This window comes from Oncorhynchus masou, chromosome 14 (genome assembly GCF_036934945.1).
Source record: "Oncorhynchus masou masou isolate Uvic2021 chromosome 14, UVic_Omas_1.1, whole genome shotgun sequence".
Lineage (NCBI taxonomy): Eukaryota > Metazoa > Chordata > Actinopteri > Salmoniformes > Salmonidae > Oncorhynchus > Oncorhynchus masou.
In genome coordinates this window covers 26,456,928-26,480,831 of record NC_088225.1, presented here as the reverse complement: position 1 = coordinate 26,480,831, position 23,904 = coordinate 26,456,928, and the positions used below count along the sequence as shown (strand labels likewise).

Below are 23,904 nucleotides of genomic sequence, written 5' to 3'. Positions count from 1 at the left end.
CAGAACACTGACATTCCTGTCTTTCAGGAAATCACGCACAGAACGAGCAGTATGGCTGGTGGCATTGTCATGCTGGAGGGTCATGTCAGGATGAGCGTGCAGGAAGTGTACCACATGAGGGAGGAGGATGTCTTCCCTGTAACGCACAGCGTTTTGATTGCCTGCAATGACAACAAGCTCAGTCTGATGATGCTGTGACACGCCCCCAGACCATGACGGACCCTCCACCTCCAAATCGATCCCGCTCCGGAGTGCAGACCTCGGTGTAACGCTCATTCCTTCGACGATAAACGCAAATCCGACCATCACCCCTGGTGAGACAAAACCACAACTTGTCAGTGAAGAGCACTTTTTGCCAGTCCTGTCTGGTCCAGCGACGGTGGGTTTGTGTCCATAGGCGACGTTGTTGCCGGTGATGTCTGGCGAGGTCCTGCCTTACAACAGGCCTACAAGCCCTCAGTCCAGCCTCTCTCAGCTTATTGCGGGCAGTTTGAGCACTGAACACCGTTAGCTTAAGAGGCCCACAGGACAAATTCTTTGGCCACTATACCTATTCTGCCAATTGGCCTGGTTTACCACACGGAGCCCTGCTGATCCGTCTGCCGATGTAATAGCACGAGAGGGCCACAACAGACTTTCTTCCGTTGCGACGTCCCTCCAAGGCCCTTCTGTTAGCTTGCTAGCCCCGGCCCGCAAGCTGCCTGAAGCCACTCACTGGACTCCTATGATCACTCGGCTACGCATGCCTCTCGCTAACGTCAATATGCCGTGTCCATTGCTGTTTTGGTTTGTATTTATTGCCTTATTTCACTGCAGAGGCTCTAACCCTGCTCAATACACCTTATTTAACGCTTTAGTTCCACCTACCACACATGTGGTGACATCACCTGGTTTAAATTATATTTCTATGGACAATATCTCTTTCATCGTCACTCTATGCACAGGTTTACCCTCATTGTATCCACATCCTACCATACCTTTGTCTGTACATTATGTCTTGAATCTATTCTACTGTGCCCAGAACTCTGCTCCTTTTACTTTCTGTTATGAACGTACTAGACAGCCAGTTATTTTAGCCTTTAGCTGTACCCTTATCCTACTCTTCCTCTGTTCCTCTGGTGATGTGGATGTTAATCCAGGCCCTGTAGTGCCTAGTTCCACTCCCATTCCCCAGGCTTTATCATTTGCTGTCTTCTGTAACCGTAAAGCCTTGGTTTCATGCATGTTAACATTAGAAGCCTCTTCCCTAAGTTTGTTTTATTCACTGCTCAAGCACACTCTGCCAACCCGGATGTCCTAGCCGTGTCTGAATCCTGGCTCAGGAAGACCACCAAAAACCCTGAAATTTCCATCCCTAACTATAACATTTTCAGACGGGATTAAACTGCCAAAGGGAGTTTTAGCCTGCAGAGTTCTGTCATACTATCCAGGTCTGTGCCCAAACAATTCGAGCTTCTACTTTTAAAAATCCACCTTTCCAGAAACAAGTCTCTCACTGTTGCCGCTTGCTATAGACCACCCTTTGCCCCCAGCTGTGCCCTGGAAACCATATATGAACTGATTGCCCCCTATCTATCTTCAGAGCTAGTGCTGCTAGGTGACCTAAACTGGGACATGCTTAACACCCCGGCCATCCTAGAATCTAAGCTTGAATCCCTCAATCTCTCACATATTATCAATGAACCCACCAGGTACAACCCCAAATCCGTAAACACGGGCACCCTCATAGATATCATCCTAACCAACTTGCCCTCCAAATACACATCTGCTGTTTTCAACCAAGATCTCAGCGATCACTGCCTCATTGCCTGCATCCGCAACGGGTCTGCAGTGAAACGACCACCCCTCATCACTATCAAACGCTCCCTAAAACACTTCAGCGAGCAGGACGTCCTAATCGACCTGGCCCGGGTATCCTGAAAGGATATTGACCTCATCCCGTCAGTAGAGGATGCCTGGTCAGTTTTTAAAAGTAACTTCCTCACCATCTTAAATAAGCATGCCCCTTTCATAAAATGTAGAACCAGGAACAGATATAGCACTTGGTTCTCTCCAGACCTGACTGCCATTGACCAGCACAAAAACATCCTGTGGCGTTCTGCATTAACATCGAATAGCTCCCAGTTCTGGGACACTGTGAAGTCCATGGAGAATAAGAGCAGCTGCCTCCTCCCAGCTGCCCAGGAAACACTGTCACCACCGATAAATACACTATAATTGAGAATTGCAATGAGCATTTTTCTACGGCTGGCCATGCTTTCCACCTGGCTACCTCTACCCCGGTCAACAGCCCTGCACTCCCCACAGCAACTCGCCCAAGCCTCCCCCATTTCTCCTTCACCCAAATCCAGATAGCTGATGTTCTTAATTAAGAGCTGCAAAACCTGCAACCCTACAAATCAGCCGGGATAGACAAACTGGACCCTCTCTTTTTAAAAATTTCTGCCTAAATTGTTGCAACCCCAATTGCTAGAGCCTGTTGTGGATGTTGAGCCCCATTTGGGAACTTTCCCTAACACCCCCAGCTGGAATGTGGCGCATGGAACGCAAAAATATTCTTAAAAATATTTAACCTCCACACATTAACAAGTCCAATAGCTTAAATGAAAGATAAACACCTTGTTTATCTACCCAGCAAGTCAGATTTCTAAAATGTTTTACGGTGAAAACATAGCACATATTTATGTCAAACCACCATCGAAGACACAGCTAATTTGCATAGCCAAGTTGAACAAAATATGCAATCAACAAACGCAGGATTAAAAGAAAAATAAATCACTAACCTTTTGAAATCTTCATCAGATGACAGTAATATAACATGTTACACAGTACATTTATGTTTTTTTCAATAATATGCTATATATATCCATAAATCTCTGTTTACAATTACGCATTGTTCAAAAAATGCTACTCAAATGTCCGGAGAAATGACGATAGCTCCGGCAGATAACGTCAGATAACAAGCAATACACATCATAAACTTTAACTAAATATGCGTGTTCTACATATATATAGAAAGATACACTTCTTCTAAATGCAATCGCTGTGTTACATTTATTTTTAACGTTACAGAATTCGTTCACTAGGCTATAATATGAGTCGGCGCTCAGAAATTAGCATGATGGCTCCTCTATCTTGGAGTCCACAGAAACCCAAATTTAACACATAAATATTCCCTTACCTTTGCTGTTCTTCCATCAGAAGACCTGGAAGGAATTATACTCACCAAAAACATAGTTTAGTTGTGAAGTCTGTGTCTTTCGGTTATCAAACACGGCATATTTCGGTTGAAATGCAGCCAAAAGTCAAGTGGATGCGCACCAAAATGTCGAATTTACATATTATATGTCGACTAAACTTGTCAAACTATGTTCATAACCAAGCTTTAGCATGTTATAAAGGTGCACAACAATCCTCAGGACGAACAGAAACACACGCGTCGTTTAATCAGTCTTGGAAGAGAGAGATCATCGGAGGAGAGCGCGCATGGATGTGACCTTTTTTTTTGCGTGACCGAAAGGTTTCGGGCCGCCAAAACTCTCGTGAGCGCGCGATCCTCACAATGAGAAGCCCCATTGAAAGCAGACATCGCGCTGAAGACATAGAAACTGTTCCCAGGTCTGTAGGTGCTTGGGAAGGGTGGGGGCGATGACGTCAAAGTTGGGCCAACTTTTATGATGACAAGAGAGAGTTTGGGAGAATGACTGCCCTGAGAGTTCTGCTTTACATACAGACATAATTTCAACGGTTTTAGAAACTTTAGAGTGTTTTCTATTCAATAATATTTTTTATATGCATATATTTGCAATTTCTGAAAGATTTTTTTTCTGTTTAATATGGACACGCAATTACTCCAAAGGGGGCAGCAGACAGCCCTATCTTTAACACTAGCCTGTTCAACCTCTCTTTCGTATCGTCCGAGATTCCCAAAGATTGGAAAGCTGCCGCGGTCATCCCCCTCTTCAAAGGGGGAGACACTCTTGACCCAAATTGCTACGGACCTATATCTATCCTATCCTGCTTTTTCTAAAATCTTCGAAAGCCAAATCAACAAAGAGATTACCGACCATTTCGAATCCCACCGTACCTTCTCCGCTATATAATCTGCTTTCAGAGCTGGACATGGGTGCACCTCAGCCACGCTCAAGGTCCTAAAAGATATCGTAACCGCCATCGATAAGAGACATTATTGTGCAGCCGTATTCATCGAGCTGGCCAAGGCTTTCGACTCTGTCAATCACCACATTCTTATTGGCAGACTCAACAGCCTTGGTTTCTCAAATGATTGCCTCGCCTGGTTCATCAACTTCTTCTCTGATAGAGTTCAGTGTGTCAAATCGGAGGGCCTGTTGTCCGGACCTCTTGCAGTCTCTATGGGGGTGCCACAGCGTTTAATTCTCGGGCCGACTCTCTTCTCTGTATACATCAATGATGTCGCTCTCGCTGCTGGTGATTCTCTGATCCATCTCTACGCAGACGACTCCATTTTGTATACTTCTGGCCCTTCTTTGGACACTGTGTTAACTAACCTCCAGACGAGCTTCAATGCCATACAACTCATCCTCCGTGGCCTCCAACTGCTCTTAAATGCAAGTAAAATTAAGTGCATGCTCTTCAACCGATCACTGCCCGTACCTGTCAGCCCGTCCACATCACTATTCTGGACGGTTCTGACTTAGAATATGTGGACAACTACAAATACCTAGGTGTCTGGATAGACTGTAATCTCTCCTTCCAGACTCACATTAAGCATCTCCAATCCAAAATTAAATCTAGAATCGGCTTCCTATTTCGCAAACAAAGCGAAATATGCTTCATTTATGCTGCCAAACTTACCCTCGTAAAACTGACCATCCTACCGATCCTCGACTTTGGCGATGTCATCTATAAAATAGCCTCCACTCTACTCAAGAAATTGGATGCAGTTTATCACAGTGCCATCCGTTTTGTCACCAATGCCCCATATATTATTTACCACTGCGACCTGCATGCTCTCGTTGGCTGGCCATCGCTTCATACTCGTCACCAAACCCACTGGCTCCAGGTCATCTACAAGTCTCTGCTAGGTAAAGCCCCACCTTATCTCAGCTCAGTGATCACTATAGCAACACCCACCTGTAGCACGCGCTACAGCAGGTATATCTCACTGGTCACCCCCAAAGCCAATTCCTCCTTTGGCACTCACTGCCTTTCCTTCCAGTTCTCTGCTGCCAATGACCGGAACGAACTGCAAAAATCATTTAAGCTGGAGTCTTATATCTCCCTCACTAGTTTTAAGCACCAGCTGTCAGAGCAGCTCACAGATCACTGCACCTGCACATAGCCCATCTGTAAACAGCCCATCCAACTACCTCATCCCCATACTGTATTTATTTATTGCTCCTTTGCACCCCAGTATCTCTACTTGCACATTACTCTTCTGCACATCTACCATTCCTGTGTCTAATTGCTATACTGTAATTACTTCACCATCATGGCCTATTTATTGCCTATTTATTGCCCTTATTTGACCTCATTTGCACTCACTGTATATAGATTTTTCTTTGTTCTGCTGTATTTTTGACTGTATGTTTTGTTTATTCCATGTGTAACTCTGTGTTGTTCTATGTGTCGAACTGCTGTGCTTTATCTTGGCCAGGTCGCAGTTGTAAATGAGAACTTGTTCTCAACAGGCCTACCTGGTTAAATAAAGGTGAAATAAAATAAAAATAAAAATGGAGGGATTAAATCGGGAAGTTGTTGTTGCCATCCTGTACCTGTCCCACAGGTGTGATGTTCGGATGTACCGATCCTGTGCAGGTGTTGTTACACGTGGTCTGCCACTGCTAAGACGATCCGCTGTCCGTCCTGTCTCCCTGTAGCTCTGTCTTAGGCGTCTCACAGTATGGACATTGCAATATATTGCTCTGGCCACATCTGTAGTCCTCATGCCTCCTTGCAGCATGCCTAAGGCATGTTCATGCAGATTGGCATCTTTCTTGTTGTGTTTTTCAGAGTCAGTAGAAAAGCCTCTTTAGTGTCCTAAGTTTTCATAACTGACCTTAACTAGTTATCTAAAGAAATGGGATCTAGGTATATTTAACTTTAGGACTAACTGTTCAAAAGATGCTAAATCAAGGTTCAGTGAGGAGATCCCTTCTCCAGCCCAGATATGAAACGCCCTGTCTAATATTGATGGAGAGAATGTATGATTCTTTAATAATGGGGCAGAAGTTGAAAATTCACTGACACCAAACGTTTACAGATATTTAGAGAATGTTTCATAATCTGTTTTTTAATGTATTTGGAAACAGGCTCAGCTAATTTAGAGCAGAGTAAGACAGCTAAGGAGGTGTTCACAATGAGATATCCAAGGTCAACCATTTTGGTGATTAAGCCAATGTTTAAAATAAATGTATTCAATTTCTTCTTTTCTGTTTGCCAGAAAATATCCCCATAGAATGTAGTAGCCTGAATACCACAGTGGTTTATAAATGGATATTGGAGGTCTGTGTTTCTTTGGAATCTGTGACACTCAAAATGTTTTCTTTCATTTCAGTGACTTTTGAGTCACAGTTGACAATAAAGGGGGGTTTGGTGGATTTTCGGCAAGTCCTAGCCCTGCAGGGTTGTGACCACACACACAAACACACACACCCACACACCCCCCACACACGACGCCTTTTCAGAAGTGTCCCAGTGACTCACTCTGACTCCATCCTCGCCACCTTGAATCTTATCATCTCCTGTGGTTCCACATTGCGTGGCTTGTCTGACCACCAGCAGGAAATGACCTGCGGCTGGGTCTGGTCCTCGCCATATGTTGCTAAGCCCCGACAGCCAGTTTCTATTTTAAGGAACTCTGGGCTCTCACACCAAGCTCATCCCCAGTTCAGCTGCTGACTACATTGATAAGTTGATAAGATCGCTGACTGTACTAGTTAAGCTACTGACTTCATTGATAAGTTGATAAGATCGCTGACTGTGCCAGTTAAGCTACTGACTTCATTGATAAGTTGATTAGATCGCTGACTGTACCAGTTAAGCTACTGACTTCATTGATAAGTTGATAAGATCGCTGACTGTACCAGTTAAGCTACTGACTTAATTGATAAGTTGATAAGATCTGTATCAGCTGACTGTAAGTTGATAAGATCAGTTAAGCTACTGACTTCATTGATAAGTTGATAAGATCGCTAACTGTACCAGTTAAGACTGATAAGTTGATAAGATTGCTGACCAGTTAAGCTACTGACTACATTGATAAGTTGATAAGATTGCTGACTGTACCAGTTAAGCTACTGACTTCATTGATAGGTTGATAAGATCGCTGACTGTACCAGTTAAGCTACTGACTTCATTGATAAGTTGATAAGATTGCTGACTGTACCAGTTAAGCTACTGACTACATTGATAAGTTGATAAGATTGCTGACTGTACCAGTTAAGCTACTGACTTCATTGATAGGTTGATAAGATCGCTGATAAGTTCAGCTACTGACTTCATTGATAAGTTGATAAGATCGCTGACTGTGTCAGTTAAGCTACTGACTTCATTGAAAAGTTGATAAGATCGCTGACTGTATCAGTTAAGCTACTGACTTCATTGATAAGTTGATAAGATTGCTGACTGTACCAGTTAAGCTACTGACTACATTGATAAGTTGATAAGATTGCTGACTGTACCAGTTAAGCTACTGACTTCATTGATAGGTTGATAAGATCGCTGACTGTACCAGTTCAGCTACTGACTTCATTGATAAGTTGATAAGATCGCTGACTGTGTCAGTTAAGCTACTGACTTCATTGATAAGTTGATAAGATCGCTGACTGTATCAGTTAAGCTACTGACTACATTGATAAGTTGAGTAAGTGTGTGGTAGCGTGGCAGCTGGAGCAGACGTTGGTCACCATGATGTTGAGTCACTTTAGTCTCATATGGTCATCTATTTTCACCCATGGTTGAGGTTACAAGTCTAGTCCTTGTAATCCCACTACACACACCCTTACTGTGCTGGGCTCACACCATAGGTGCTATGGGATGCGGCCGTGGCATATTCAATGAAATGATCCAAGACCATTCAGCCAGTCCCATCCATAGGGTTAGAATTAGGCTTACGTGATGTGATTGCTTTGGCACATGCAGATGGGTTGATACATGCAAACAGAGCGAGAGAGAGAGACTAAATTTCCCCTGGTACTCCTGGTGTTCTCCTCACAAGCACCATCACAGGGCTCTGTGTGATTCTTCCTCTAATGGCTGCAGCTCGGCCAAACGGGTCTGGAGCTGAGGTTCGGTTTCCAATCTGCCCATGCTTTCCAAAGGCATAATGATGCAACTGCTTCCATGCCTGGGTCCTATGGGCAGGCCTCTCAGCTCTGTGTTTGATTCAGACGACTGGCCCCTCTGATTGTATGATTGTGGTTAAAGGACAACACTGAGCCTTGTGAAGTTCCTAAGGGAGCACTCTATGCAGTGGCTTTTAGGGTAAAATGGCCGACAATCCAAAGGCAGGCATATGGCACTCAGATATTCTGTCTTTTCTTAGATTGAATGGGTATTGTTTTTGTTAGTTATGCACTTTATGTCCTTAAAGGGATCTCCATGTTGAATAGTAGTAGTGAATTGTTTTTAGGAAGAAATGTTATCTTTTGTCTCAGCTGAAGCGCAATATTACCATGACATTAAGTGACATTCAAAAGTCTTTCCTTTTAAAAACTTTGTTGGTTGTAGTGTTTTGCATTTTACCTCAGAGTACAATTATCATGCTAAGATCCATTAGCTTCTCCTCCCAGTGGAGGAATGGCAAGTTCATGGTGTTCAGTAGATAGCTAGCAGGGCACTGCAGAGGGAATATTCTCTACATCTGTGTTTATGGAAGATGAAAGCTCTATCAGGGCATTGTAGTTCTGCTGCAGAGCAAGATACATAAACACAACTGTGCTTTGTGGGCCCAGCAGTTAGCAGGCGTTTTGTGAGCGCGTTCCCCAAGGGGAAAAAAGGCTGGACCCAGGGTCGCTTCTGAGAAAAGAAAAGTGAGAGCAGTTGCTTCTGTGTTTCTCTTTTTCTTTCCGTCTCCCTCCTCCCTCTCTATCCTTTCCTTTCTCAACACACCTTCACCCTTTACCTTCTCTCTCATCCTTCCCTCATCTCCTCTCCTCCTCGGCATCTAAGAGAGAAACAGCTTTTCAAAAGAAAAACCTCCGTCACACAGAGATGCCTGATTTTGAAGCTTCTCAGAAACCTGGTGTACGCGTCTCTCTCCTTCTTCCTCTCTCCAATTCCTCCTCTCTCCGTTCCTCCTCTCTCCTTCCTCCTCTCTCCTTTCTCCCTCTATTCCTCCTCCTCTCTCCTTCCTCCTCTCTCCTTCCTCCTCTCTCGCTCCTCCTCTCTCCTTCCTCCTCTCTCCTTCCTCCTCTCTCCTCTCCTCCTCTCTCCTTCCTCCTCTCTCCTTCCTCCTCTCTCGCTCCTCCTCTATTCCTCCTCTTGCTCCTCCTCTATTCCTCCTCTCGCTCCTCCTCTATTCCTCCTCCTCTCTCCTTCCTCATCTTTCTCTCCTCTCTCCTTCCTCCTCCTTCATACTCTCTCCCTCCTCTTTCCTTCCTCCGCTCTCCTTCTTCCTCTACTTCCTCCTCTCTCCCAGTTCTCCTTCCTCCTCTCTCACAACTCTCCTTCCTCCTCTCTCGCTCCTCCTCTCTCCTTTCTCCTCTCTCCCTCCTCTTTCTCTCCCTCCTCCTCTCTCCCTCCTGCTTTCTACTCTTCGCTCCTCCTCTCTCCCTGCTCCTCTCGTGCTGCTCCTCTCTCGTTCTTCCTATCTCCTTCCTCTTTCTCTCCTTTCTACTCTTTCCTTTCTACTCTCTCGCTCCTTCTCTCTCCTTCCTCCTCTCTCCTGCTCATCCTCTCTCGCTCCTACTCTCTCCCTCCTCTCTCGCCCCTACTCTCTCCCTCCTCTCTCGCTCCTACTCTCTCCCTCCTCTTTCGCTCCTACCCTCTCGCTCCTCCATTCGCTCCTCCTCTCTCCTTCCTACTCTCTCCGTCCTTTCTCTCCTTCCTCTTTCTCTCCTTCCTCCTCTCTCTCCTCCTTTCTACTCTTCGCTCCTCCTCTCTCCTTCCTACTCTCTTTCATCCTCTCTCCTTCCTCCTCTCTCGCTCCTCCTCTCTCCTTCCTCTTCTCTCCCTCGTCCTTGCTCCTCCTCTCCTTCCTCATCTCCTCCTTTCTCCCTCCTCTCTCCATCCTCCTCTCTCACTCCCTTCTTCCCTCTTTCTTTTTCTCTATAAACAATTTTTCAAACGCCCCTGATGTAGTTTGACAAACTTTCTAAAAAGCCCATTTGAAGAGGTGATGCGAAAGTGACACCCACTTGTTTTGGAGCGCCGCTGGAAATATCTACTAGACTCCCTCACTTCAATCAGCCTAATCTCTCCTCCAACAAGTCTCCTGTGGTCTCAGAGATTGCACAAGAAAATGGTGGTAATTCAATAGAAAAGAAAGCGAAACGAGAGAGAACATCACATGGCACCATTGAAGGAGGATAAGTCTAGCAGATTTAGTTGAAGTTGTGGGATAATGGAAGCAGTAGTTTACAATAGGACTCATTTAGTTTGAATGTAGAAGACCCTGGGAATGAGTACGATACCGATCCTTGTTGCTCAAAAGCAAACATTAGCGTTGTTGTGAGAATGAATGGGGCAGGTACTGGCTAGTTTGTCAAATGTCAATACAATAGGTGACTTAACCATTTAAGCTACCTCCGCAGATACAGGTTACATGACTGCCCAAAAGGTATTTTCCAACCTGGAAGGACGTATTTGTCACAGAGCCCCAGAGTTGAGCAATGCATCAAACCCTCCAGTGACTAAAACCTGTGAGTAAATACATTAGTCACAAAGCAATACGAACTCATCCTGTCTAATTCCCATTTGTGTTGACAACGTCAGCAAACTCTTTCCGCTGACTGGATGACTGTGTGTCTGTTGGCCCCAGAGCTGCCAAGTCCTGAGGCCAGACAGTTCTACAATGGCACATCAGATCAGGAGCACATGTCATGCCTCCTCCTCACCCAGGGGCAATCAGATCAGGTATACTACTAGACAGAGTGAGCCAACAACACAACAAGCGCCATCGGCAGTTCAAAGAAGTAGGGGAAGGTGACCATACAGGGCTCGCCACGGGACAGGGTGGCCTCTCCTATCAGTCTCCCCACGTGTTGGTGAGAGCGTCTCGTTAGCCAGATGAAAGGCCTGTGTCCGCCAGTATTTTACTCAGGAAACCTGAAGCCACAAAGCAACATGACCTCTGGCAGGGCTGATGAGAAGGACATATGACTTAGGAGGAGCTGTGTTAGGTAGACACTGAGAAGGTATGTGCTTGTCGTTTAGTATTAAGGCCACTCTGTAATAGCAAGCCGTATCTGAAAGTGGGTGTTCATGTGTCTACCTGGTTTGAGTGTGTGAGTATAAATATTTAGAATTACTATTGTAGATGTGTGTTACTTTGTCTGTGTGTGTACACTTCTGACGTATTAACTAAGTGTGTATTCTTTTCCTGTGGCATTGTGTGTGTGGGAGTGAATGAAGGGCTCTGGGAGCTCTGTCTTGACATGCAGATTCAGACGGTTGAACTGTTGATCCCCTGTATATTGAGCTGAACTGAAAGGAGCCGGCTGTCAGTGGATAACTGTAGCCGACATAATGCCTTGTTCTCTCTGGCCAAGCCTGTTCCTGTCACTGACTAATACTGTATTTCACTATTATCACACACACACACACTGTTGGGTCTGGTACATCCCTCCTACACACATTTGAAGTCCTGTTTGTATATAAATATATTTTGAAATGTTTATGAAGCTTGATTCATTGACACCGCTGATGCTCTCTGCGCCATCAACAGTAAATATCTGAAATGCCACTACTTGCCATTAGTTGGCCTAGTTAGTAAAAACATGGGCAGCGGACGTTGCCGTTGCTATTTTATCCATCTCCTGTGCTGCATTTGACGATGTGTGTATTGACTCCCCTGTCTGTCATGGTGCTGTGTGTCTCTGTGCAGGCTGAGATGAAGACTAAAGTCCTGGAGGCCAAGCACCAGGAGGAGAAACTGAAGATGCAGCAGAAGCACGACGCAGACGTGCAGAAGGTCAGAGTGCTGATTGATTTGTCAATTAATTATTTTAATGATTTAATATGTTTGATTATTTGATATTTTAGATAACTTCACACATACAGCCATAATATCATCTGTAGGGAGGTTATAGTACCGCCCAGACATAAAACCATGAATTTAAATGATGGAGGACAATTGCACAGTAAAGTGAGACAGTGCAGAAGGTAGGTATAACAAGAGTGATGTTCCCTGCATCCTTCACCACTCCCACCCTGACACTACATCTGATGTGTTTTTGGCTGGGCTCACACCCTTTTCTCCTTCCCTCCTCCCTGGGCTCCCTGTTAGTTTCATTTCACCAGGGGTATATCGGCTCAGCTCCACATCCAGCACCTGGGATCTGTCAACTTCCTTCCAAAACGTCTGGTTTCATTGTTGCCACAGAATCTTTAAATAAAACAGAAATAGCCCCATTTTCCCTCTGTTTAAACTGTCGATGAACTCTTTGTCTCTGACAGGAGACACGGTGACAGCTCCTCCACTACCCAGCCTCTCCCGCTCTCCATCCCTCTCTCTGTTTAAACTGTCAGGAGACTCTTTGTCTCTGACGGAGACACGGTGACAGCTCCTCCACTACCCAGCCTCTCCCGCTCTCCATCCCTCTCTCTGTTTAAACTGTCGATCCTTTGTCTCTGACAGGAGACACGGTGACAGCTCCTCCACTACCCAGCCTCTCCCATCCCTCTCTCTGTTTAAACTGTCGATGAACTCTTTGTCTCTGACAGGAGACACGGTGACAGCTCCTCCACTACCCAGCCTCTCCCGCTCTCCATCCCTCTCTCTGTTTAAACTGTCGATGAACTCTTTGTCTCTGACAGGAGACACGGTGACAGCTCCTCCACTACCCAGCCTCTCCCGCTCTCCATCCCTCTCTCTGTTTAAACTGTCGATGAACTCTTTGTCTCTGACAGGAGACACGGTGACAGCTCCTCCACTACCCAGCCTCTCCCCCAGCTCTCCATCCCTCTCTCTGTTTAAACTGCCGATGAACTCTTTGTCTCTGACAGGAGACACGGTGACAGCTCCTCCACTACCCAGCCTCTCCCGCTCTCCATCCCTCTCTCTGTTTAAACTGTCGATGAACTCTTTGTCTCTGACAGGAGACACGGTGACAGCTCCTCCACTACCCAGCCTCTCCCGCTCTCCATCCCTCATCCCTCACACTAATTGTGTACAGATTGCGAGCGATGTCGGATTCAATTTGTTCCCTGGTTACCCGGGCGTCTGACTAATGTCTTCAAGGGGGAGTGGTGGTGGAGGAGGGACTTTAACAAGCCCATTTAAAGGCGCTGGCTAGCACTAGTTTTAATTAGCACCAGGTAGATGAATTATGGATGAGTGTGTGGTGCTAATGGTGGTTAGACTGGTCATCGTCTTATAGATAACACGAGAGAGGATAACAAGAGAACAGGCCTGTCTGTTGTATGGTATGTATAGCCATGGATCAATAGTGTGTGTGTGGTCGCACAATAGCTATATAATTAGCTCAGGCAGACCTGTATTTGTTTTTTAAAACAATAGTGTTGGAGCACATCAACAAACAGGGTTTAATATCTCCATCTAGAAGGTGCTGCCCGAGGAGCAATCCTCTAAGGATCCGAGATGGCTAGAATACCACGATAGTGAACAACTTTTTTTCATAATGCTGTGTAGCCTACATTATCAAGCTCCATTGAGACTAAAGAGATGGTTAACAAATAACAACCCATATTGTACATCTTCAGATTGCTATGCTATCTCAGATTGCTGTATGCTATGCCTCTGTGTGTAATGTAATGGCACCTCTTCCTCCAGACAGTGGGATAGTATTAGTGTCTAGTCAGTCAGGCTGGCTGGAGTCTCTCTGCAATAGAGATGTTATAAAAGACCCACAATTACCGTCCTAAAAGCTGTCGTTCCTCTGCTCCCACTCCCAGTCCCTCTGGACCCCATCTCTGACACCCCGTTACGACGGCCCTCTACGTGTGCCCAAAACACACCCTCCTCTCTCCTCTCAGGAAGGCCGATGGGAAAATGGGAAAAGTGGACGTCCCTAAATGTTCTGTGAACTTTCCTTTACCCCCCTTCACTCCCTTCCCTTTCATGTCTCCCATCCCACTCACTCTGGCCACAATAGGCTTAGACACAGAGTGCACTTCTAACAGACAAAACCCAGGACAAATAACCCTCTGATGGTCCCTGGGACTGTTTCGGAGGGGAAATCATCTCTCTTCCAGGGGGTTTTGATCAAATCTCCACCGTGTGTATCAAAAGACAAGGCGGCGCTGTGAAATGGTCCACAGTCCTGAACTTGTGTTGTTTCTCTCTCCTTCTCTCTCTCTCTCTGTCTGTCATGTGTTGTAAAACCACCTCTTTCATGGTCAGGTCCCCTCTACTAATACAGCTCTGAGGATATCATCATTCCCAATAACACTGATTAGCCTCCTAGCATGTACTGCTATGCATAACTGTAATCAGTTCAGTACAATGGAGAGCCCTGTGCTGATAGTTTCTAAAACAATGTACAGGTATCTGTTATTTAAAAAAATACATGTTTCACTCATGCATGTGATATTTTATTTGATGTCCGAATTGGAAGGGGATGTAATGGAGTCAGAGGATGCAGTGAAGTCAGTCAAGGTTCATCTGTAGACACCTCCTTATGAGATGTGTTTGGGGAAGGGAATTCTGTTGATGTTGTGTATCTCTCATTAAACCAAATCAAATGTTATTGCACACACACACACACACACACACACACACACACACACACACACACACACACACACACACACACACACACACACACACACACACACACACACACACACACACACACACACACACACACACACACATATCCCTGTTAGTGAGAATTTCTGCTTTGCCAAGATAATCCATCTACCTGACAGGTGTGGCATATCAAGAAGCTGATTAAACAGCATGATCATTACCCAAGTGCACCTTGTGCTGGGACAATTAAAGGTCACTCTAAAATATGCAGTTTTGTCATAACACAATGCCACAGATGTCTCAAGTTTTGAGGGAGCGTGCAATTGGCATGCTGACAGCAGGAATGTCCACCAGAGCTGTTACCATAGAACTGAATGTTAATTTCTCTACTGTTAGCCCCCCCTCCCCCATCTACTGTAAGCCGCCTCCAACGTCGTTTTCAAAGAATTTGGGAGTATGTCCAACCGGCCTTACAACCACAGACCACGTGTAACCATACCAGCCCAGGATCTCCACATCCGGCTTCTTCACTTGTGGGATCATCTGAGACCAGCCACCTGGACAGTTGATGAAACTGTGGGTTTGCACAACTGAAGATTTCAGAGAAGCTCATCGTCCTCACCAGGGTTTTGACCTGACTGCAGTTTGGCGTTGTAACCGACTGCAGTGGGAAAATGTTCACCTTCAATGGCCACTGGCACGCTTGATGAGTGTACTCTTCACGGGTGAATCACAGTTTCAACTAGCAGACAGCGTGTATGGCGTTGTGTGGGCGAGCGGTTTGCTAATGTCAATGTTGTGAACAGAGTGCCCCATGGGGGAGGTGGGGCTATGGTATGGGCAGGCATAAGCTACGGACAACGAACACAATTGAAAGCACAGAGATACACCGTGAAGATCCTAAGGCCCATTGTCATGCCATTTATCCGCACCCATCATGTCATGTTTCAGCATGATAATGCACGGCCCCATGTCACAAGGATCTGTACACAATTGATTGAGGCTGAAAATGTCCCAGTCCTTTCATGGCCTGCATACTCTACAGACATGTCACCCATTGAGCATGTTTGGGATGCTCTGTATCGCTGTGTAGGACAGCGTGCTCCAGTTCCCGCCAATATCCAGCAACTTCACACAACCATTGAAGTGGAATGGGACAACCACAGGCCACAATCAACAACCTGATCAACTCTATGCAAAGGAGATGTTGCGCTGTGTGAGATAAACGGTCACACCAGTTACTGACTGGTTTTCTGATCCACACCCTTCCCTCTTTTTTAAGGTATCTGTGACCAACAGATGCATATCTGTATTCTCAGTCATGTGAAATCCATAGATCCTTATATGAACTGTAACTCAGTAAAATCTTAGAAATTGTTGCATGTTGAGTTTATACACTGACCAAAAATGTAAATGCAACATGTAGTGTTGGTCCCATGTTTCATGAGCTGAAATTTAAAAAAATCCCAGAAAATGTCCATATGCACAAAAAGCTTCTCAAATGTTGTGCACAAATGTGTTTACATGCCTGTTAGTGAGCATTTCTCCTTTGCCAAGATAATCCAACCACCTGACAGGTGTGGCATATCAGGAAGCTGATTAAACAGCATGATCATTACACAGGTGCACCTTGTGCTATGGACAATAAAAGGCCTCTTTAAAATGAGCAGTTTTGTTAAAAGTGTTACATGTCTCAAGTTGAGGCAGCGTGTAATTGGACATGAATGCAGTCAGCATGCCATCAGAGCTGTTGCCAGAGAATTGAATGTTCTAAAATGACAGGACATGAGCAGATGTGCAATTTATTGTGGAGCCCTGTGTACATGGCCAGAGGCTGTCCCATCAGAGAAGTCTCAACTCATGTGCAGCAAAGGGTGGCAGTACATCTGCAGTGTCAGAAAAGTGAGTTTGCACTCGGTCACACAATGGGCTGAACCAGTCACTGGAGGGCTCCCAGCCTCAGTGGACACATGTCAGATATAAAAGCTCTTAGGACCCTGTGTGCTGTCTGATAGTCTGACCTACAGTGCCTTGTGAAAGTATTCGGCCCTCTTGAACTTTGCGACCTTTTGCCACATTTCAGGCTTCAAACATAAAGATATAAAACTGTATTTTTTTGTGAAGAATCAACAACAAGTGGGACACAATCATGAAGTGGAACGACATTTATTGGATATTTCAAACTTTTTTAACAAATCAAAAACTGAAAAATTGGGCGTGCAAAATTATTCAGCCCCCTTAAGTTAATACTTTGTAGCGCCACCTTTTGCTGTGATTACAGCTGTAAGTCGCTTGGGGTATGTCTCTATCAGTTTTGCACATCGAGAGACTGACATTCTTTCCCATTCCTCCTTGCAAAACAGCTCGAGCTCAGTGAGGTTGGATGGAGAGCATTTGTGAACAGCAGTTTTCAGTTCTTTCCACAGATTCTCGATTGGATTCAGGTCTGGACTTTGACTTGGCCATTCTAACACCTGGATATGTTTATTTTTGAACCATTCCATTGTAGATTTTGCTTTATGTTTTGGATCATTGTCTTGTTGGAAGACAAATCTCCGTCCCAGTCTCAGGTCTTTTGCAGACTCCATCAGGTTTTCTTCCAGAATGGTCCTGTATTTGGCTCCATCCATCTTCCCATCAATTTTAACCATCTTCCCTGTCCCTGCTGAAGAAAAGCAGGCCCAGACCATGATGCTGCCACCACCATGTTTGACAGTGGGGATGGTGTGTTCAGGGTGATGAGCTGTGTTGCTTTTACGCCAAACATAAAGTTTTGCATTGTTGCCAAAAAGTTCAATTTTGGTTTCATCTGACCAGAGCACCTTCTTCCACATGTTTGGTGTGTCTCCCAGGTGGCTTGTGGCAAACTTTAAACAACACTTTTTATGGATATCTTTAAGAAATGGCTTTCTTCTTGCCACTCTTCCATAAAGGCCAGATTTGTGCAATATACGACTGATTGTTGTCCTATGGACAGAGTCTCCCACCTCAGCTGTAGATCTCTGCAGTTCATCCAGAGTGATCATGGGCCTCTTGGCTGCATCTCTGATCAGTCTTCTCCTTGTATGAGCTGAAAGTTTAGAGGGACGGCCAGGTCTTGGTAGATTTGCAGTGGTCTGATACTCCTTCCATTTCAATATTATCGCTTGCACAGTGCTCCTTGGGATGTTTAAGCTTGGGAAATCTTTTTGTATTCAAATCAGGTGCATTTATACGGAGACTTGATTTACACACAGGTGGATTGTATTTATCATCATTAGTCATTTAGGTCAACATTGGATCATTCAGAGATCCTCACTGAACTTCTGGAGAGAGTTTGCTGCACTGAAAGTAAAGGGGCTGAATAATTTTGCACGCCCAATTTTTCAGTTTTTGATTTGCTAAAAAGTTTGAAATATCCAATAAATGTCGTTCCACTTCATGATTGTGTCCCACTTGTTGTTGATTCTTCACAAAAAATACAGTTTTATATCTTTATGTTTGAAGCCTGAAATGTGGCAAAAGGTCGCAAAGTTCAAGGGGGCCGAATACTTTCACAAGGCACTGTAGGTAGCCTACAACACCCTGAAATATTAAGCAAACTGTCGATAGCTAAAATTCTACATACACATTCATTTGTCAAGCAGAAACAGCACAGAGCCCATCATAAAAAATAACTAACGTGTGTGTGTATAAATAGACAGCATGCATATTCAAATTGAAAGTTTTATTTGAAATCTGGTCATTACAAAGTAGCATGAATAACAGTCGGGCCAAGCTGCATATGACATTCTGAAAGCCAGCATTTCAGCCTTCGTCACTGTCCAGTCAGTTATTTCTGAGGGGAAACAGTTATTTAAATGAGAATTAGATAACAAACATTTCAATTTGAGAGTCTACGCCAGATAAGGAACAGTACATTACCTCTGAGGATAATTCACAACTTTGGATCCAGCACTAGGGATTTAAGGAGATGCTGTTAGGTACAGGTTTACTGACTTCATGGGATACAACATTAAAAGAGGGCTGAGCTGTGTCTCCTGGAGAGTAGCGGGTGTTGGACAAGACCCCTCTGCCTCATTCATAGCTGTTATGGTTCTGAAAAATACATCTGAATGGAGGTAGAACAGGATCAGGAAAGATCTGCTTAATCATATCACCTGGCTCCTCGAACTCAGGGACCATTTTTCTCTGCTTAATCCAGGGAACCAGTTTTTTTCTGCCTGATCTAAGGGATCTGTGCTTGCTGCCTGATCTTGGGGACCTTAGCTTGCTGCCTGATCCCCTCACTTTGCTGGCTGATTGGAGCGCTTGACCCGGGTGATGTACTGGGCCGGACGCACTACCCTCTGTAGTGCCTTGCGGTCGGAGGCAGAGAAGTTGCCGTATCAGGCAGTGATGCAACCCGTCAGGATGCTCTCAATGGTGCAGCTGTAAAACCTTTTGAGGACCTGAGGACCCATGCCAACTCTTTTCAGTCTCCTGAGGGGGAATAGGTTCTCAACCTGCTCCACTACAGCCCCTTCGATGAGAATGGAGGCGTGCTCGGTCCTTCTTTTCCTGTAGTCCACAATCATCTCCTTAGTTTTGATCATGTTGAGGGAGAGGTTGTTATTCTGGCACCACCCGGCCAGGTCTCTGACCTCCTCCTTATAGGCTGTCTCATCGTTGTCGGCGATCAGGCCTACCATTTTTATGTCATCAGCAAACTTAATGATGGTGTTGGAGTTGTGCCTGGCCATGCAGTCATGAGTGAACAGGGAGTACAGGAGGGGACTGAGCACACACCTCTGAGGGGCCCTTTAACTGTGAGGGTGCTGCTCTCTCCTTGTATTGGCACCTTGACTCATCTAGATTTCAGTTAGAGACAGCTGGTGGCAATCAGTCAGGCAATCTCAACCTCAGGTGTAACAATTATACAATATTGCTCCATTATGGACCCTGTCAAGAAACAACCCCTAGCCCGTTCCCCAGGCACTTCATGTAGATCTGAAAGAATTGGATAGGTGTGGTTGTCCACCCAGCTGATTATTTTGCCATCTTGCTTATACCTATACAATCCTTTCAGATCTACACAAGTGTCTAGTGCTAGGGTTGGTTCTGGACAGGGCCTTGGGCTACTAATTTAAGTGGTTCACTTTCAATAAGTCTAGCTTGCAAAGGTATGAGGACACACATTTTGCACCCACCACAGTGCACTGAAATCATGTTGAAGTACATAGTTTCTACTGAGCATGTTCCTGAATGTTATGCTCAGATATGTCCTGTATATCTGCATACCCAGGCAGGTAGCCCAGTGTTTAGAGCGTTGGACTTGTAACCGAAAGGTTGCAAGATCGAATCCCAGAGCGGACAAGGTAAAAACCTGTCGTTAAATGTTCGAAAATAAATAAATAACCACCTGAACAAAAACAGTAGATGAGAAATGAAGGAAGAGCTGAATATGAGGTGTGTCTGGAACAACACTATTTATACAACATTTTGCAACTCTATGAAACAACATGCAACACTTTTGAACAGGTTGAATTTACCTGCCCCCTTTTTCACTCTAGATTTTAGACCGTAAGAATGGCGAGATCGATGAGCTGAAGACCATGTACAGAGCCAAGCAGAAGGAATCGGAGGAGAGTGTGCGCAAGCTGGAGAAGAAAGGTGAGAGGTCGTGGGGTCATAGTGGGGGTCGAGCCTGGAGGCAGACTCAAGGGGATATTTACACCAGTGTGTCTCTGCACACTCAGAGTAAAACCCCAGTTTAAACTCTGTTACTGTTACAGGGTGAGACCCCACTGGTGTGGCCCGATGCTACCCAGCTGTGCTCCTCCTAACAGCACGTTTATGAGACTCTGATATTTCACACTTGTCATAAACAGATTCTTTAGTGACAGTGCATGTTGTACAGTACACTTCCAGCACAGAGCGATTTAGTTGCAGACGTTCTCTATGCTCAGCTTTAACCCATTTATACTATGGGAGATTGGAGATATTCTCAGTGCTGACATACAATATGAAACAACAATGACGAGGGATACAAAACGTGACTTTCACAGAACTTGTTTGAAGTAGTGTGAAAGAAACAAATGTTGTGTGTGTGTGGGCCCTGAGGCTGGGCCTTACTGAGTTCTCTGTCTGTGTGTGTGTGTGTTGTTTTTTCCATCCACAGTTCAAAGCGTGGTGCGCGAGTCCCAGGTCATCCGTGAGAGCAAAGAGAAGCAGATCGGCGAGCTGAAGAAGATGTCAGATCAGAGCACCGACTCCCTGAAAAACGAGTGGGAGAAAAAGGTAAAGGAAAGTTGAAGGGCTGAAGTCGATTTCCAACCAGCCCTAGCCCCTAAGCACTCCTAAGCCTGAGGAAGGCTGCAATAGAAGGATTTGAAAGGGCGGAATCTGGGCTGACCTCAACCAAGCCAGGTTCACTATAGAGCTGGGAAATCTTTATTCTAGACGTTTCTTTGTAGGCTCACTCGGCCAGGCCTGTGTGTGTTTTTTACTGAAAAAAGAATGTTAGTACTTCTTCTCTAAATGGTCTTTTCAGTCCCGCGAACTCTAGTTAACGAAGCTGCTCAATGAGATCTTAATGACATTTTCCCTTCTCTGTTCAGGGTCACCAAGCGTATGGTAGTGAAATCCATAAGGGAAGCTCTGCTTAGATGTATGAGAAAGACTAACTCTTCTGCCCTCTTAAGGATCTGCCCCCTTTTTAAAATGTTCACCTAAAATGACATACCCAAGTCTAACTGCCTGTAGCTCAGGCCCTGAAGCAAGGATATGTATGTTCTTGATACCATTTGAAAGGAAACACTTTGAAGTTTGTGGAAATGTGAAATTAATGTTGGAGAATATAACACATTAGATCTGGTAAAGATAATACAAAGAAAACAACATGCATTTTTTTTGTATTCTTTTTTTGTTGTATCATCTTTGAAATTCAAGCGAAAGACCATAATGTATTATTCCAGCCCAGGCACAATTTATCCAATGAACCATTGTATTTCTGTTCAATTCTTTTAAATCAAAACTGCCCAAATGTGCCTAATTGGTTTATTAATAACCTTTCAATTTCATAACTGTGTGCACTCCTCAAACAATAGCATGGTATTCTTTCAATGTAATAGCTACTGTAAATTGGACAGTGCAGTTAGATTAACAAGAATTTAAGCTTTCTGACAATATCATATGTCTATGTCCTGGGAAATGTTCTTGTTAATTACAACCTCATGCTAATCGCATTAGCCTATGTTAGCTCAAACGTCCTGAGTGTGGGACACCTATCCGTAGAGATCCTTAAGAGGTTTTAAAAGAAGGTCTCTCGCCCCTGAATAAGGGGTGACTTGATATTAGAGGTCGACCGATTAATCGGAATGGCCGATTTCAAGTTTTCATAACAATCGGAAATCTGTATTTTTGGACACCCATTTGGCCGATATTTTTATTATTATTATTTTTTACACCTTTATTTAATCTTTATTTAACTAGGCAAGTCAGTTAAGAACATATTCTTCTTTTCAATGATGGCCTAGGAGCGGTGGGTTAACTGCCTTGTTCAGGGGCAGAACGACAGATTTTTACCTTGTCAGCTCGGGATTCAATCTTGCAACCTTACAGTTAACTAGTCCAACACTTTAACCACCTGATTACATTGCACTCCACGAGGAGCCTGCCTGTTACGCGAATGCAGTAAGCCAAGGTAAGTTGCTAGCGAGCATTAAACTTATCTTATAACAAACAATCAATCAATCAATCATAATCACTAGTTAACTACACATGGTTGAGGATATTATTAGTTTATCTAGCATGTCCTGCGTTGCATATAATCGATGCGATGCGTATTCACGAAAAAGGACTGTCGTTGCTCCTATGTGTACTGAACCATAAACATCAATGACTTTCTTTAAAATCAATACACAGAAGTATATATTTTTAAACCTGCATATGAAGCTAAAAGATATCCAGGTTAGCAGGCAATATTAACCAGGTGAAATTGTGTCACTTCTCTTGCGTTCATTGCACACAGAGTCAGTGTATATGCAACAGTTTGGGCCGCCTAATTTGCCAGAATTTTACGTAATTAGGTCATGTAACAGGAATATTTAGACTTATGGATGCCACCCGTTAGATAAAATATGTAACGGTTCCGTATTTCACTGAAAGAGTAAACGTCTTAGTTTCAAAATGATAGTTTCCGGATTCGACCATATTAATGACCTAAGGCTCGTATTTCTGTGTGTTATTATGTTATAATTAAGGCTATGATTTGATAGAGCAGTCTGACTGAGCGATGGTAGGCATTCGTAAGCATTCATTCAAACAGCACTTTCTCGCGTTTGACAGCAGCTCTTCGCAATGCTTCATGCATTGCGCTGTTTATGACTTCAAGCCTATCAACTCCCGAGATTAGGCTGGTGTAACCGATGTGAAATGGCTAGCGTTTCAAACGTCACTCGCTCTGAGACTTGGAGTGGTTGTTCCCCCTGCTCTGCATGGGTAAAGCTGCTTCGAGGGTGGCTGTTGTCGTTGTGTTCCTGGTTCGAGCCCAGGTAGGAGCGAGGAGAGGGACGGACGCTGTTACTGTTACACTGGCAATACTAAAGTGCCTATAAGAACATCCAATAGTCAAAGGTTAATGAAATACAAAAGGTATAGAGATAATTAGTCCTATAATTCCTATAATAACTACAACCTAAAACTTCTTACCTGGGAATATTGAAGACTCATGTTAAAAGGAACCACCAGCTTTCATATGTTCTCATGTTCTGAGCAAGGAACTTAAACGTTAGCTTTCTTACATGGCACATATTGCACTTGTACTTTCTTCTCCAACACTTTGTTTTTGCATTATGTAAACCAAATTGAACATGTTTAATTATTTATTTGAGGCTAAATTTATTTTATTGATGTTATTATTATTAAGTTAAAATAAGTGTTCATTCAGTATTGTTGTAATTGTCATTATTACAAATACATTTAAAAAAATCGGCCGATCAATCTGTATCGGCATTTTTTGGTCCTCCAATAATCGGTATCGGCGTTGAAAAATAAAAATCGGTCGACCTCTACTTGATATATCTATTGAA

The 23,904-nt window shown here is 44.3% G+C and overlaps 1 protein-coding gene across 1 annotated transcript in view; it reads left to right on the top strand.

The window, feature by feature from the left end:
- cep112 (centrosomal protein 112) overlaps window positions 1-23,904 on the top strand; it is a 236,846-nt gene that overhangs the window by 35,401 nt on the left and 177,541 nt on the right. Inside the window, exons 9-11 of the mRNA XM_064987051.1 lie at window positions 12,029-12,115; window positions 20,386-20,485; window positions 20,994-21,112. Of these exons, the coding sequence (XP_064843123.1) occupies window positions 12,029-12,115; window positions 20,386-20,485; window positions 20,994-21,112 (306 nt within the window). The remainder of the gene's footprint in view (window positions 1-12,028; window positions 12,116-20,385; window positions 20,486-20,993; window positions 21,113-23,904) is intronic.